The sequence below is a fragment of the Cucumis melo genome, chromosome 11, assembly GCF_025177605.1.
Source record: "Cucumis melo cultivar AY chromosome 11, USDA_Cmelo_AY_1.0, whole genome shotgun sequence".
NCBI lineage: Eukaryota > Viridiplantae > Streptophyta > Magnoliopsida > Cucurbitales > Cucurbitaceae > Cucumis > Cucumis melo.
The window spans coordinates 30,186,986-30,203,681 of NC_066867.1; the positions used below are offsets into that span (position 1 = coordinate 30,186,986).

General features: G+C 31.0%; 2 protein-coding genes across 3 annotated transcripts; one reads left to right on the forward strand and one right to left on the reverse strand.

The window, feature by feature from the left end:
* The first annotated feature begins 654 nt into the window (after positions 1–654).
* LOC103497806 (uncharacterized) lies at positions 655–5,536 on the forward strand. 2 transcript variants are annotated; one of them, XM_017046804.2, is made up of 6 exons: positions 655–897; positions 1,786–2,067; positions 2,185–2,243; positions 2,322–4,133; positions 4,324–4,474; positions 4,545–5,536. In XM_017046804.2, exons 2-6 carry the CDS (start codon positions 1,947–1,949, stop codon positions 5,207–5,209), a joined length of 2,808 nt encoding a protein of 935 aa, XP_016902293.2. In that variant the 5' UTR covers positions 655–897; positions 1,786–1,946; the 3' UTR covers positions 5,210–5,536. The 2 variants fall into 2 exon arrangements, with proteins under 2 accessions (XP_016902293.2, XP_050947848.1); XM_051091891.1 differs by lacking the exon at positions 655–897 and having other exon boundaries at positions 1,669–2,067.
* A 742-nt stretch (positions 5,537–6,278) lies between these two features.
* Positions 6,279–13,281, reverse strand: LOC103497807 (transcription factor MYB8-like). Its single transcript, XM_008460160.3, has 3 exons — positions 12,791–13,281; positions 12,324–12,453; positions 6,279–7,048 (listed from the first exon to the last, which is right to left on the reverse strand). Exons 1-3 carry the CDS (start codon positions 12,921–12,923, stop codon positions 6,424–6,426), a joined length of 888 nt encoding a protein of 295 aa, XP_008458382.2. The 5' UTR covers positions 12,924–13,281; the 3' UTR covers positions 6,279–6,423.
* Between the last annotated feature and the right edge of the window lie 3,415 nt (positions 13,282–16,696).

Here is a 16,696-nt window from a genome sequence, read left to right on the forward strand (position 1 = left end):
CTCTCTCTCTCTCTCTACAAACCTAAAGAGACGTTACTTTCGATTATTTAAAAATCAATAAAAATATATAGCTTTTGAATTTATATTTTATTTAATAAAAAAATAGTTATTGGATTTTGTAAAATAAAGTTAAAATTGCATTTTGATGCCTTTCCTTTTGAGTTTGTCTAATATTATTTCCAAATCTTAAAATTAGATCATATTTCTAATTTAGAGTTGATTTTTTTTAAAATAAATCTTTTTTCTTTTTTTGTCTAACTTCAAAACAATAATTTGTTTTTCTAAAAAATTATAATTTGTTAAGGATTAAAAAAAATGTTTTAAAGGAGAAAACTACCTACAATATCAAAGAAATATCTATGTATTATGGTTTTTATTATAAAATATTTCATATGTTATTACTAGTAAATTGTCAACCAATATAGCTCAATTGATATAGTATTTTTATTGATTTAATTTTTTAATATTATATATTAATCTAATATCTTTACAAAAATAAATAAGAATAATAAAAGTTAGGTTTGATTTAAATTTATTTAAAGAACGTAGATTAAAATTTTTGAATATCTTTTTAAAAATGAAAGTATAGGGACGAAAAACAAAAGAACGAAAACAAAAATAACGTTCTCATTCTATCCGATTCATTACTTTGGAGACCCACTTCCGCTGTGCGTCTGTAGTAGCAATTAAGAGAGCTTTCGCCTGTTCTCTCTCTCTCTCCCTCTCTCTCTCTCTCTCTCTCTCTCTCTCTCTCGATAGTAGCCGATCATTCTCCATTTTTTCCGACTTGCAAATCTCTGAGAATCGTAATCGATTGAAGTGCATTTTGAGGTGAAAGAAAGAGATAATAACTTGAAGAAGAGCGCGAAGGTTTTTTGATTTTGGCTACTTAGAAATGTAAGGTTTGCTTTAAAATATTCTTGTTTAATTTTCGTATTTTTGATTCTCATTGTTCGATTCCTGTGATTTTACTCTAGTTTAGAGTAATTCTGTGAACAAAAACAAGACACTAGATAGCTAAGTTGATCGATTCGCTCGTTTAGTTGTTTACCTTCAGTTTGTTGATAATTTTCTATTTGTTTTCGGCATTCCTTGTTTTGCCTATGAATTTTTCGGACTGTTTAGTTTTCTTCAAGTCTTAGTTACAGGAAGATTGAAATGATTTATCGGATGTTAAGAATCTGTGAGTTTGTAGTTTGAATGAATGTAATCGTTGTGTAAATCGATGAATGTATTAGGCAACAAGCATTTCTAAGGAGAAAGAAAGAGATAGTGACTAGAAGAAGAACGCAATGCTTTACTGATCTGTCTATCTTTAGGTTTTTATTTCTAAATCTTCTTAGTTAATTTTCGGATTCTAGAATCTTATTCTTTGGTTTCTCCTATTCAGCTGTATTTTAGGTCAACTCTGTAAACTGTAACAAGAAATAGAAGACTTATTCGATTAAATGGCTTTGTAGTTTGCCTTGAGTTACGTCGGTGGCTTTCTATTTGTTTTCTGCGTTCTTTCATTTTCTTGTTAATTTACGGATGCTTATCCTTTCAAAAATGTGGTTAGAAGAGTTTGAAAATGATTAAGTCGATGTCAGTTCCCGTCAATTTCGGATTTAGAATATCGTGGTTTGTTGAGATGTTAATATTATGTCTTAATAACCATATATCAAGAAAAACGGGGCACCTTATGCTCCCGATTTATCTCATCTTTGACTTCATTTTAGTCATGTGTATGTGGATTATTTGAAAGGCTAAGCCTACTGAACTTTTGGAATGGTTTAACTCTGACAGTTGATGCACTGAATCACAACTTCGTATGCTAATTCATTCAGAAATAAACAGCTTGCAGATGTAGATGCAGATGGATAGGTGGATGGAACCGTCGAATACTTTTTCCTATCTTGTTTCTTTTCCCCGTATCTGTTGAATGACCTCTGTTTTCATATAAGAAAATGGGAGTTGAGAAAGAAGGTTTGAAAAGTGGAGGAAGTTATGTTGGAGGATTTTTTCAGTTGTTTGATTGGACTGCTAAATCTCGAAAGAAATTGTTCTCTAGCAAACCGGACGTACAAGGTACAATCTCAATTTCTCAGGTGTAGAGTACGCAGAAATTTTTTTCTCGCGATTGTGTTCTCTCACTTGTATATATATTATATTGTCTTTAAACTACGTTTTTGCTTCTATCCACAGAGCGTTCTAGACAAGGGAATAGAAGTGCTGGTAACTCGCCACTGACACAGGTTCATCTGGTGAGTGGAACAACGTTTGTATTTCGATTTCTTTTCCATTTCTCTAGATTTTTGGTTGATTCCTTCGAATATTTCCAGATAGATTTGGATGAATGCGGAGGAAGACAAAGTATTAAAGGAAGCAGTGATTATAGCTGTTCTTCGTCTGTGACAGAAGATGAAGGATGCGGTGTTAAAGTCCCCGGGGTAGTTGCTAGGCTTATGGGATTAGATTCGCTACCGTCATCCCATTTTTCAGACTCCTACTTTGCCCCAGCATTTGATACTCAATCTCTTCAAGAGGCTCACAGTCATGGGGGAAGTTTCAATTACCGCCATGACTGCCAAATCATGTTCTCTGGTAATTTGCTTGATCAAGTTGATGATCGAGCACCTGCCCCTGCCAAGAAACCTTCAGAACCAAAACCTCAGAAGATACTGAGCAGGCCAATAGAGAAGTTCCAAACAGAAATCCTCCCTCCTAAATCAGCAAAATCAATTCCAATTACTCATCATAAGCTTTTGTCCCCTATTAAGAGTCCTGCTTTCATACCGAGTAAAAATGCTGCTCACATAATGGAAGCTGCTGCGAAAATAATAGATCCTGGACCTTCAGCAACTACCAAGAGTAGGATCTCACTGATTGGATCTTCAGCACCCTTGAAATTTCAAGGTCCAAAAGAAAAGATAGATATACCACAAAAACTGCCTCCAGTTAGGTCCTCTTCAGTTGGCTTGAAGGTCAAAGAATTAAAAGAGAAAGCAGAAGCATCTCATAAATCAACCAGGTTTCTTGAAACTTCTAGAAAGCCTATTGAATCAAATGCTTCCAGGCTTTTGAAGGGACAGTCTATGAACAAAAGCTGGGATGGATCTCAAGATTCATCATCATTCAAGGTTTTACCTGATGTGGAATATGGTTCTAAGAACAAAGGAAAATCCATATCACTTGCAATACAAGCAAAAGTTAATGTACAAAAGAGAGAGAATGTGAATACCGATAGCCATAGAAATTTTACTGGCCAGAAACAACACACTGAGGCCAAGTCAAGCCAGCCCTTTAAGACGCCGGCAAGCACTAGGAAAAATTTGCATGTGCAATCCTCTGTTACCAATGGTTCTTATAACCAGCCACTCAAGCAGAACAACCAGAAACAAAACAGCAACGTTGACAGGGCAAAATTAGCATCAAAGAACTCAATTTCCAACTCTGAGGGCAAGAAACCACTAACTGGAGATTCGTCTTTAGGACATCGAAGAAATACAGGAAGAGTTGTCGTTGGCTCAAAAGCTGGTGCTAGGAAATCAAGTTTAGAAATATCTGACAGGGAAAAGGAAGTCTTGCATTCTAATACAAAGAATCTTCGTAGGAAGAAACGGTCAATAGATAGGGAACAACGGTTTGACAAGAAACAGGCAACGGATAATATGTTAACTGACAAAATCCAGATGTCAGTTCATTCAAATAAAATCGTTGACAGATCGTCTAGTACTTTGGCTCAAGACTGCAGAAAAAAGGGTACAGATGTTGTTTCTTTTACATTTACTACACCACTGACAAGGAAGGTGCCTGGATCTGACACCTCTGGATTAGATGGTTTGAAGTCATCCTCAATAGAATGCAATGCTATTGGAGAAAATGCCTTGAGTGCACTTTTAGAGCAGAAGCTAAGAGAATTAATTGATAAGGTCGAGTCTCCTAGCCTCGGATCTATTGTTGGAGGATCTGAGAGTTCTTGTTTGTCAACTTATGATCATCTTTCACCCTCACTTGATACATTCGATACAATGTCATCAGAGCCGAATGAGAATAACCAACACAGTTCCGTTTGCAGCAAGCTGGTTGGCCAAGAGAGTTTTGATTGCTCTTCAACTGATTCTTCATCACAAGGATTAAAGCACGAATCCTCGGTATGTGTACTCTACTTTTTAAGATACATCTGTTAATTTCATTCAATGCCACTTTTTTTTTCTTTTAGTGCCCTCAGAGATCATGTGCAATTAGCTTGAGTTTCCATTTTAGTAGTTAACTAGGTATTACTTAAAATGTCCTTAATATGCTAAAGCTCATCTATATGTTTCGAAATGTCGGTGTCTTCAGTTAGTACGTGGGATTGAAGAGTGTAGTAGTAACAGTAATGATCCTGATGCTGGGCAGTCCCTTAAAGTTCGACACCCGAGTCCCGTCTCCATTCTTGAACATTCCTTTTCTTCAGAAAGCTGTGACTCATCAGATAGTAACAGCAGAGAAGGTAGAATTTACTCTTACTTGCATTACTCTTCATTCTTAAGTTACAGAGTCTTAAGTATTCCAATTTATAGGTAACGGGCTTTGCTCTTCAGTCCAAGGCCAGGACGTTATTGGCATAGGTTTCTCTAAGTTCAATCGGGTGGAAGTTGATACAGAGTTACTAGATTCTGCAACCTCGATAACCGATGAAACTCCAACAAGTAAGTTCACTGGTTCATCTATCTCGAGAGGTACAAAAGTACGCATCGAATGGGAAGTAGAATACATAAAGGATATACTCTGCGATGTGGAGTTGATGTTTAAAGACTACGTATTGGGGCGTTCTCATGAAGTTATAAACCCTTACCTATTCAATATATTAGAGAATCAAAACAAAGGATCGGATCGAAGCCCTGGTGAATCCCGGCTGAGACGGAAGGCATTATTTGATTGCGTTTGTGAATGTTTGGACTTAAGATGTAGACAATATGTGGGTGGAGGGTATAAAATGTGGGAGAAAGGAGTGGGAGTTTTGAGAAGAAAAGAACTGCTAGCCAAAGAGATTTGGAAGGAGGTTTCAGATTGGAGAGGAATGGGGGATTGTATGGTCGACGAACTGGTCGATAAGGACATGAGTTGCTGGTACGGTAGATGGATGTACTTTGAAGTCGATGCTTTTACAATAGGAAACGAAATCGAGACTCAAATTCTGGATTCTTTAGTTGAAGAAGTGCTTGCTGATATTGTGACTCCTTAAAAGAGCCAGCCAACCAACCAACCAACCATATTTTCCAGGTATTCACTTTCCTCATCCAAATTAAATTGTATCGTGTGAAGTATATTTCAGTTTTTGGAATTCAAATTATTATATCATCATCATTCAAGGTTGTGCTCGAATGCGATTTTCGCTAAGTTAAACTCTTTAACACAAGCACAAATATAGGGAAGTAGAATGAACCGTCCTTTGTATACTTATCCAGCCATCATTATTGGTACTTTTTCTAGAGCACAGGTTACTCCAATTTCATATGTTATTTTCGTTTCTTTTTAGTTGGGAAACAATACATATGCTCTTTCCCCTGTCCTCATTTTGCAGATGAAATCTGTTAATTTATTAGTAAACCGAAGAGCTTAAGCCTTTTAGTATAAGAGCGTAAGTTCCTATGTTCATATATTTATTAACATTGATTCCTTTACGATCAATGTTGATATTTATTTTTGGACCTTATAAAATTCTACAAAGTGAGGGGACAGTGCTAAGAGCATCAACAAAAAAATCTAAATTTACTGCAAGATTTTTGGTTGATTCATAGGACCAACATCATTTGGAGGTGGTGGCCTCTTAATAAGCCATCAAATTTGGTTCTTTTTAGCAACTAGGGATAGTTGATTCTCTTGCTTTCATTCAAGATGAAGCAAGTAGGTTATTAACTACACTCCAAGTTAGGCCCAAGAAGCTTTGAAACCCAAAAGAAACTTGTCAATTGCCATCAACAATCCTTTTGACTTATTAATCATTTTTAATAAAAGAAAAATGATTTCTGGCTTCAAAGAGTCCATCAAGGGAGTCTTTGGCCGAAGGAAATGAGAGAAGTGGAGTTCGTTCCAAAAGAGTTTGTGAGTCTCGTTATTTAAAAGAGAATTAATACTAACTTCATATCAGAAATTCAACTTTCCAGACTTTATAATCTCATGGAGTACACAACTCCCCATTCCACTAGAAACTAGAACTATGGTAGGTCATAAAAGTTGGCTGTGGTTCTCAACTAGCCCCCTATGGAGAATCTTTGGCTCTATTAAATACAAGGACGTCGGTCACTTTCAAGTAGAAAAAATAAAGTCCCATTCATTTCTCAGTAGAAGTATAATATTAGACCTTATTACATCAAATTTGGTAAATCACCAAATTTCTATAGGCTGTAAACGGCCTATAGAAATTTCCTTCGAAAGAAAAAAAAGAGGCAACTTTTTTCAACGACATTCTTCTTCTCCTTCTCCATTAGTATTATTATCATCATTATTATTAGCCCAAAACCAAGACGATGGCTCTTGTACATTCTGACCTAAAACCCCATCACTTTCCCAGTCCCAATTCATCCATTCATTATTAAAGTTTGAAGAAGGCCAAGAAGAATAAAACCATTCCCCACTCTCTATAATTGTACTTATCACCTCGTTTTCTACTTTCTCGCCATCATCCGTCGTAAATTCCCAATGTTCTTCCTCTATTTTTGGATCCTTTGTTGTTGAATTATTATTATTCTTCTTATTATTATGGTCATTTCTATTTGGTTCCTTTTCTGAACTGCTGCTGGTGGTAGCATGCTCTTCCTGTTCTTTAGGCTTGTTGTTGGTGGTGGTTTCGGGTATAGAATTAGATTGGCAACTTTCTTCATTTGGTATTGTCTTCTTCTTGTTCTTCTTTGCTATAATCGTTTGTTGTTTGTTGTTTGGTCGACCTCGCTTTGGAATTGTTGATTCTTGGGGAGAATCTTTTTTGGTGTCGCTATAGATTTTCTTACTCAAATGTGAATTCCAGTAGTTTTTTATTTCGTTATCTGTTCGTCCGGGTAAATGTCCTGCAATTATTGACCACCTACAGTACAAACACACAAATGAATGACCACACAAATTAAGGCAAAAAGGATTTTAATGATAATAGTAAGAGACGTTTTTAAACCTAATGCACTAAACTACTCACAAATGTAACAAAATTTTACTTTTTATCAACATACCCAAATAATATTTTAGATATTTTATGTAAGTTTCGTGATTTAAAACAATTTTTCTCAAAACAATGAATAATAACCTTCACCAAAATACACACAATTTACCGAGGCAAAACGATCCAAAAAAGACAATAATCATTAAAAAAGAAAAACAGATATTTTAAAAACTATTTATATATATATAGAAAGTTCCATCTCTTTTTAAAGAGGCTATTATAGTAAACTACAAAAAGATCATTTTCAATACGATATGTAAAACATCTATCCATTTATGTTTCATCTCATCGGTTGATAGTATTTTCTTGACTTTCTGAAACTAAAATGGGATACACCTCAATAGCATATAATTATAATCTAGACAAGCCCAAACTATAAGATCATATTGTATTTATGGCATAAATTCATTTTAAATTGGGTTAGAACAATATGTGTTTGATGTGTAAATTGTTTTAGTTTGATATGAAAATGGTAAAACACCTTACCCTAGTAAAGAATAAAAAATTGATAAATGTAAAATATTAAAAAATTATAGCAAATAGTAAATACCCATACAAGAGGCTTTGAAATTATAGCTATTAGGATTTTTAAATAGTATTTGTTGTAACAGATAATTATTGTAATTACAGAGATTTTGCTCCAAATTACCCTTCATAATTGGATTATATCTTAAGACTATAATAACTACTATTATAAAAGCTTATTTATTTATAAAATAAATAAAGAAGGATGGTTTAATTCAAGGGACCAAAATAGGGGGAGAAAAGAAACAAAATGAACATTTTAAAATCAAACATTTTGAAAGATATTTTTCTTCCTCAAATGAGATCGTTGCATTAAATCATAGATGTTATCCACGTAAACTACTTTTCTTGAGCGTTGAAAGTCTTCTCAGAATATTTTTCTAGACTATTATATTATTTTCAAAAGAATTCAACTATTCAAAATTGCAAAATTTGCAAAATATCACTCGCAAACCTTCCTATCTACGATAATAATTAAAATGGATAACAATTTTATGAATAATAATCACAAATATATAGCAACATTTAAAAAAGATATAGCAAAATCTATAAACATCTATCGTTAAATTTTTTGTGGTCTATGATGATCAACTCCTATCATTAATATTCTACAAATTTTTTTATATTTACAAATTTTTAAAATGTTGTTATAATTGAATCTAATTATTATATTTTGAACTGTCTCCAACAACTATTCGTAACTTTGACTAAGGAAGCAAATGTTGAATTATTAGTGGTAATCGGTAACTTCTACCGCTGCTATAAATTTAAAGGCTCAACCCCTGAAAGCAACAGAGAAAACTCTAGAAAATTTGTCTTTGCGGTATATGATTTTCAGTTTCTACCTCGTCCGAACTTACTTTGTTTTATTGTGAAATCTTATCTTTCAATACCTATGTTTAAATAAAAATTTATAAGTTATTGGGTTCAAATTATAGAATTTTAAAAAGAAAACCTCATAAAATAGTAGTGGTATTATGACATTTTCCAAACCCCACTTCAGCTCAAATTTAACTTAAGACATTTTGAGCCGAAGTTCAACCCAAAATTGGGTGCGAGAGAAGGGTTAACACACTATCTCTGTTCCAAGCTCACATGGGTTATAGTGTCCTATACAATATATAAAATAAATACAATAAACAATCAGTTGACCCAAAAAATGCTCTATTTTTAGAAATAGCTTTTAGAAAATATTTACAAAATAAAGTAAAATTTTAGATTATATATATATATATATGATAAAGATAGAAGCAAAACACCATCAATATTTTGATTTATCTTACTATATTAGAAAATATCCTTAGTTAATTACATATGTTTTCTAAGTTATTTTTTATAATTATATTATTGTTTAAATCAAAGATCAGTATAATAATTAGATTCGAAGTATTAACATGTCAGGATGGAACTTTGAATCCAAGTTCAAAGGAAATTAAAAAAGTGATTTACCCCTTAATCAATCACTAATTTCCATTTAATGTCATTATAATATATATATATATATATATATATATATATGATATAGTTGAGGGTTATCCAATACTAAATCCTCCATAATTTAAAGTGATTTCAACCATCTAAAATCCGTTTTCAAACATACATTTTATCAATAGGTCTTTAGTGAATCAAAGGAAAGTCAAATTATATGAATGCTAAAAGTTAGGACTCTCAAATTGTAAATTCAAAAATATATTTTTTTAAAAAAATGGATTATAGAACTCAAAATTTATAAAGAAAATAAATTCAATGTCCCAATACTCTTTAACTAGCTGGCATCCATGAATGAGCTATGCACTAAATGGCCACACGTGTGGAGAATTGAAAATAATACAAAAATACCAATAGTAATTAATAAGCTCTTCAATGAATATTAGAATGAGATAGTTGCAAATGTAGTAATTATATTCAAAATAATTAAGTATATTAATATTTTTAAAAAATTATAAATAATTAAGTATATAGAAATCTATCGATGATAGACCATATAACAAATGTTGGTCTAATAAACCATTAGAGTCTATCAACTATAAAAGTATCACTGATAGATTTTGCTATATTTACGATCTTTTTAAAATATTGATACATACTTAATAATTATTCTAAAAATTGCTACCTTATATAATTACCCTATTAAAATTAGAGATGTGTTCATTAACTTTCATTTATTGATATTACTTTTATTTCCATTCTTTTTGTCTATATTTCGGTTATTTGAAAACTAAAAAATACTTTTAAAAAGTTGTTTTTTTCTGCATATTTGACTAAAATCCAATCATTATATATAAAAAATTAAAATTTATTATAAAACACAAAAAGAAAATATATTTAATACTTAAAAATAAAAATAAAAAATGTAATGCTTACAAATGAATATAAATCTTTTTAGAAAACGTTACCTTTTTAGTAGACTATTCGTCTCGTTCTTAATTTTTTAAAATATACTTTACTATAGTTCCTGAGCTTTAAAAATAAGTTTAAAGATCCTGTATGTAACTTTAAACTTTTATTTTAGATAATTATATTACATCTTAAATTTGAAAAATTAGTTTAAAGATCCTGTATGTAATTTTAAACTTTTATTTTAGATAATTATATTACATCTTAAATTTATATATTTATTTTTAAAACATTTTAAAAAATACTTTTAGAACAAGTTAAACTTATTATAAACACATACCTTTTGAAAACTTGAGACATCTATTTTATAATCTAGAAGACTAAAAGATAGTTTCTTCAAAGTCTTATTTAATGACATGTTAGTTAAAGGAGTATGGTGGGACACGGAAGTGGAAAGAACATGAAAGTGATGCCTTCTTTCAAGCTTTAAGGCCCGTGAGCCCAAAATCAATGGCATTACATGCAAAATGTGTTACACGTGTTTCTGTCCCTTTTTAATAAAGTAATTTCTATTATCATTATCAATAATGTCAGACTTTTATTATGAAAGTCTGAAAAGATGACACTAATTAATTCACAAAAAAATTGAAAGCAAAAAGTTTTTGAAAAAGAAAAATATATAAAATTACAAATTCAACCCTTAAACTTAGGTTGAATTTTTTAAAAAATTTAACTTACATATTCTAACCCCTAAACTTATAAATTTCCGAATTTATTCTTTTAATTTCAATTTTTTTAAAAATAGAACAACACATTCATTAAAATAAAAAGTCGAAAATTAAAAGTTAAAAACAAAAAAATGATTCTTAGATCGACTATTTTCTAGAATCTATCACACAACAATGGAAATAATTGGAAGTTTTTACAGAATTCTCTTGAAACTTTTGAAATTTTAGAAATCAAATAAACGGAACCTAAAAAAAATCCACAAACTAATTACGCTGTTATTCAAACAAAAATGAAATACAATTTTATTTCCTACTTTAGTTAATTTGTACTAATAAATCTCAAACTAAGCCAACTAGTATAGTGTTGAAGAAAACTCTGGTGAACTTTGTAAACTAATAACAATACTATTTTTCATTGAAGAAAAAAATAGACATATTTTTAAATTTATATAGTGAAGGTTAATAGAGAAAAAGTTAAAAATAAGACTCGTTCTAAGATTTACGAAAGAATTTGAAAAACAAAGAAATAAATAGAATTAACATACTATCGAACAGTAGGCAATTTGTAAAGTTTTAAAGTATTTGAATGATCAATTTCGGCTTTTTTAAAAAAGTAAATTAAGAGAATTTAATTATTAAGTAGACAAAATAATCTATAAAAAAATTAATGTATAATTTTATTACATACTTTCAATTTAATCCAGATAACTGTACATTTCTATAGTCGCATCTCTTTTTGGTATTTTTTTTATCATTTTTTTCGTTTTTTAGTTTGGAATCTCCATAAAATTTTCTTTGATTTCCATTATTTTAGAGGAAATTCATTTTTATGAATTCATCTTATAATTCTCAGATGAATTTCGTCAAACTTCACAAGGAGACTATGAGAAATTACGAACGAATAGATTGATCTATATACAATCAAATGATAACATTTTAGAAAAATTTTAAATAATATCAGAAAATCTCTAATGGAAAGAAAATTGCAAAAATAAATAAATAAATCGAATGCGCCAAAATAAAACTGATGATGATGATCAAAAAGACGAGAACGATGTTGACAAGAACGACAAAGCAGAGGTCAGTGAATTAGCTTCAAATGAAGATCTCAAAAGAAGGAAAAGTATAAAATAAATTTATAATAAAAGGTTCGAATATTCCAAAAGAATGATTATAATGATCGTCGGGCAAATAACGACGTAAGCAAGAAAAAGAAAGCAGAAATCAGTCGTAAAGGTTGAAATGAAAATCAGAAGTGGAAAAAATGTATGCACAAGAGAAAATAGAAAATGAAATTAAAAAGTTCTGTGAATGATCAAGAAGAGAACGATGCAGACTCAACAAAGCAAAATGTCTGTTGCGAAGAATCAAACGGCGATTCACGAATACAAATGTCGTCTACTCAATATTAATACTTCAATTAAACCTTAACGATCTATTCGCCGATAATTATAAATCGAGGAGTATAATTATTTAGAAAAGAATCACGAAGAGAGCTGCACGAATATTTCTATACTGTGTGTGTATGAGAGAGAGAGAGAGAGAGAGAGACTGACCGATTTCCAAGAGTCGTATGCAATTTGAGAATAGTTTCGTCTTCTTGAGGAGTGATATTTCCTCTCTTCAAGTCTGTTCTCAAGTAATTAATCCATCTCAACCTGCAACTTTTTCCGCACCTCAACAGCCCTAGATTTTCACACACACACCTTCACATCAATTCATAATCTCAGATACATAGAACTAGAAGGAAAAATTTCAGATCAGTTCATAATCTAAGTCAGAACTAGAAGAAGCAAAAATCCAGAAAAAATACATAACCTCAACAGCCTTAGATTTTCACACACACTTCACATCAATTCATAATCTCAGATACATAAACTAGAAGAAATAATTTCAAAACAATTGATAATCTAAGTTAGAACTAGAAGAAGCAACAAGTCAGAAAAATTCATAATCTCCGATAAAACCAGAAAAATCGCAGCACTTAATCGCACAAAAAATTCAAAATCAAAATTAATCTCACCAGCATTCTTTGGCAAGGATCTCCACGAACCTTCGCCGTTCGCTTCGATATACTTTTTGAGTTTATCGTCTTCCTCCGCCGTCCAACGGCCTCTTCTAAGTCCTTCTTTCTCACAACACGGCGTTCTCCCCATTCTCTTAAATAAAAATACACTGCCTCAATGGAGAACGACAAAACTTTCTCTCAAACGCCTTACATAGACTCCGCCTTCATCTTCCTTCACAAGCCGCATTAATGGAACAACTCTCTTTCTCTCTCTCTCTCTCTCTCTCTCTAAATTCTCTCTCTGTAAAATAGTGGAAATGCTCGTGAATGGCAGAGACGGGATGGGAGTACCGCTGTACGAATAAGCTTGAGCAATGAAAATGGCTACGCTATGAGTCTATGATCCTATAAGCCTACCTTTTTATATGTATAAATAAGTTTTTCTTTATTTGAGCCGTGCGCCACTGAAGCTGTGGGAGAGAACCTATAAATTCCGGAGGTCAAATTTGCCCCTTCTATTTTAATTTAATTCCAATTGGACTTTAGAGATATGTTCGATCTGTTGTTATCGGTTTCTCGAGAAAACCGGTGTAGAAAATCGACCAGCCGGTCTGGGATATTTTAAAGCCGATTTGAAATTTTGTTAAACAAGACCGACCATCGGTTTGATCGGTTTTCAAACTCTTTCTTTTTCTTTTTTTCTTTTTTTAATTTTTCAAAAACATGTTTCTAACTTCTTTTTAATGGATTAATAGTAATGCATTTTCATTGTACTGCACAATGCTTACCTTTCATGTAACAAAAATGGTTACATTTTCGTATTAGATTGTTTATGAATTGTTTTCTGGAAATAGTTGATTACATGAATCATACAAATCTTACGGTAGATTGGTTTCTCAGTTTTTTTTAGAGAACCGACCGACACAATTAATTTTATAGAAACGAAACTTCAACCTATCGGGGAACAAAACTATCCGCTTGATCTTAAAACAATCAAATTCATTTTCGATTTGTGGTTAAATTGTATACACCGTACCTCAGCCTCTATGTATTACTTTTTATAAAAAAAAAAAAAAAAAGTTTATTATTGGAAAGTTTTGCCCTTTTGGTGTTCATGGAAGTTCGAGAGTGCGTTTTTTGTTGAGTAAGATAATTTTCAACCACATGTTGTCCGCGGTTTTTTTAATTAATGACAAAATTATAAATTTTGGAGGTCATTAAATATCAACATGTGTCTCAAATTAAAATTGAGGGCAAAGTCAATGGATTTAAATGATGTCGTTGACCTTTTGATCAATTTAAATGATGTGATTTAGTTAAATATGTATATTTTCACTTTCAATTGTGCCTAAAAATAGGTTTAATTTCGTCATCAACCAATTTCAAAAGACAATTTATAAGGTCAGGTACATGACTAACCAAACTAAAGTTCACTAAGCCTATGAAAACTCTATAAAGAGAAGCCTTACTATTCATTTTGGGAAGAAATGGAGTAGTTGAAAATTGTAACTCTCAAGTTTTAAAGACCGAAGTCATAAGATTCTCTAAAGCTTTGGAAGTCAAACTCCAAAGATCGATACAGGTTGATGAGCATGAGCTAAAGGCTATTCCAAGCTTATCAACAAGTTAAAGGTCAATCCAAATTGTTCGACTAGCCTGAATAGTAAAGCTCTTATGCATTCAAAGGAAAACAATCAAGGATAAAATTTAGAGATCTAACGCTTATACTACAAATCAATAAAATCAAAATTCGTTAGTTGGGAATTACTATACAATAAAGTAACCGAGGGAGTTGACATGAATATCAAAGCGAAAAATGTGAGTTAATGTGAACAAAATAATAAACCTCCTTAATTATTGATGAACCAAACAGTAATTGAGTACTTTTTTTACCTACCAAACTTCGATCTAGGGATTCATGGATTCATCAATCAATTGGCATTATTAATTTAAATTTTTACTGATATTAACTTGCAAAGTTCCATGATATAAATTAACTTTTTTCTTAAACAGAGAACAATGATCATATTTTTTTTGTTTTTGTCAATATAACAAGACATTTAAAAAATGATTATATTTTTACAATTTTTTTACAAATGAAAACAAGTGAGATAAAAGCATCATTGAAAACAGACAATTTTTAAATTTGTTAAGAAGTCATTAATATAATTTTTGTAGCTTTTTCTTTTTAAGTTCCAAGTTTTGACCTCTTACCTTCTTACTTGTTATATAAAAAAATAACAATAAATAATGAGTGTGTGTTTGTGTTTGTGTTTGTGATAATGCCATGTTTATAACACCTATATTAATTTTATTTCATTTTTTTTTTCTAAAACCCCTATATAAAAACAACAAAACTAGAAAACCACCTCAGATGCAAAACTAGCATTAAAGATATTTTCATTCCTTTTCTTGGAATTGTAACATTAAAATTCTTTAATATTAAGTACGAGTAATAATAGATTTATAATTATTCTAGAGTAAAAGAAAAATTAATTGATATTAAATTAAGCTATTAACATATCTAACCTAACTATAGAAAATTTTATGGATTTCAAATATGTAACACTGATTCTATAGTTAAAAGAGTTAAAGTTATTCGGAATCCACAAACTTTATGATAAAATTGAAAAGCATTCATTCTTAAATTTTTCACTCAAACATCTTTCTTTTTTTTCTTTTTCCTTTTGAAAGAAAAAGGAGCAAAAGACACAAAATAAAACTCCCTTAACCAAATAAGTACGAGTAATAATATGAATTGAGGTCTAATACAACTACACATTGTTAGAATGTTAATTCTTGGTTGTATTCCAAGTATCGTATCCTTTAAACTAGTAGTTAATTCATTTCTTGTTAAGACAATACATTCAATGCAAAAACAAAGTCGTCAAGTAAAAATAAGTAAGTTTGTGTGAGTGTTTATTGAATATTAGACTATTTAGTAGATGACAACAAGGATTAAATTAAAAGTCAACTATGAATAGAGAACGGCTCATATCCAATCTACTTTTACAAGTTCTTCTAAGAGCTAAGGAGCTAAACTTATATTTCTCTAGTCAATTGAGAATTAGGTTTAATCAAATAAATCTTTAAATCCTATGGTGTATCTATGTCGTCTAAGGTTATGAAACAACCTACATGTCGGCTATTAGTCCATATTCTTTTGTGAATCGGCTTATATTTTAACCTTAATAACATTAAGACTTTACTAACATCCTAACTCAAATAATGAGTTTAAATTGACAAAATATCAATCGATCAAGAATGTGATGTCATGCCACTGGATTGGCACCAACCATACTAACCTAATGTATCAACGACCAAATCTCTTAGAAAACCAGTCCATAAGTAGATGAAAATTTAGACTTTATTAATTCAAAGATTATAGGTTACAAGTGTCAATTTCAAATGTTCAAAGACAAGAAAAATGTGAAAACGACAAAGAATATTAATAATAAAAAAAAAAACAGAAAACATGTTTTTACTGATTTTGCTTTTCTAGTCCCTTTATTATATCAAAAGATTATAAAATAGTAATATTAATAATGAAAATACACAGCTTCTTTTTTACATTTATCACACCAAGCTAGAGCATCACACCAAAAGATACCAGCAACTAAACCATTCAAGAAAAGAAGAAATTTGTACTTCTAAAATCTTAGTTCACAAGAGAGTGCATCCAAACATTGTTACAACACCAAATAATGGTAGATGGAATCAACCACACATCTTGTTTCCAGACCTTAGCCCTCGTCAATAAAGATCAATACTTCAGATAGATCTAATGATATAACATTAAGTAGATTAACAACCTTCAATTACTTGATCGTATGCTAATCAACTCTAAACATAGGCCATGGCTTCTAAAACCTCAATAACGCAATATCTCTTGATATATACTAAACTAGAAAAACATACTAC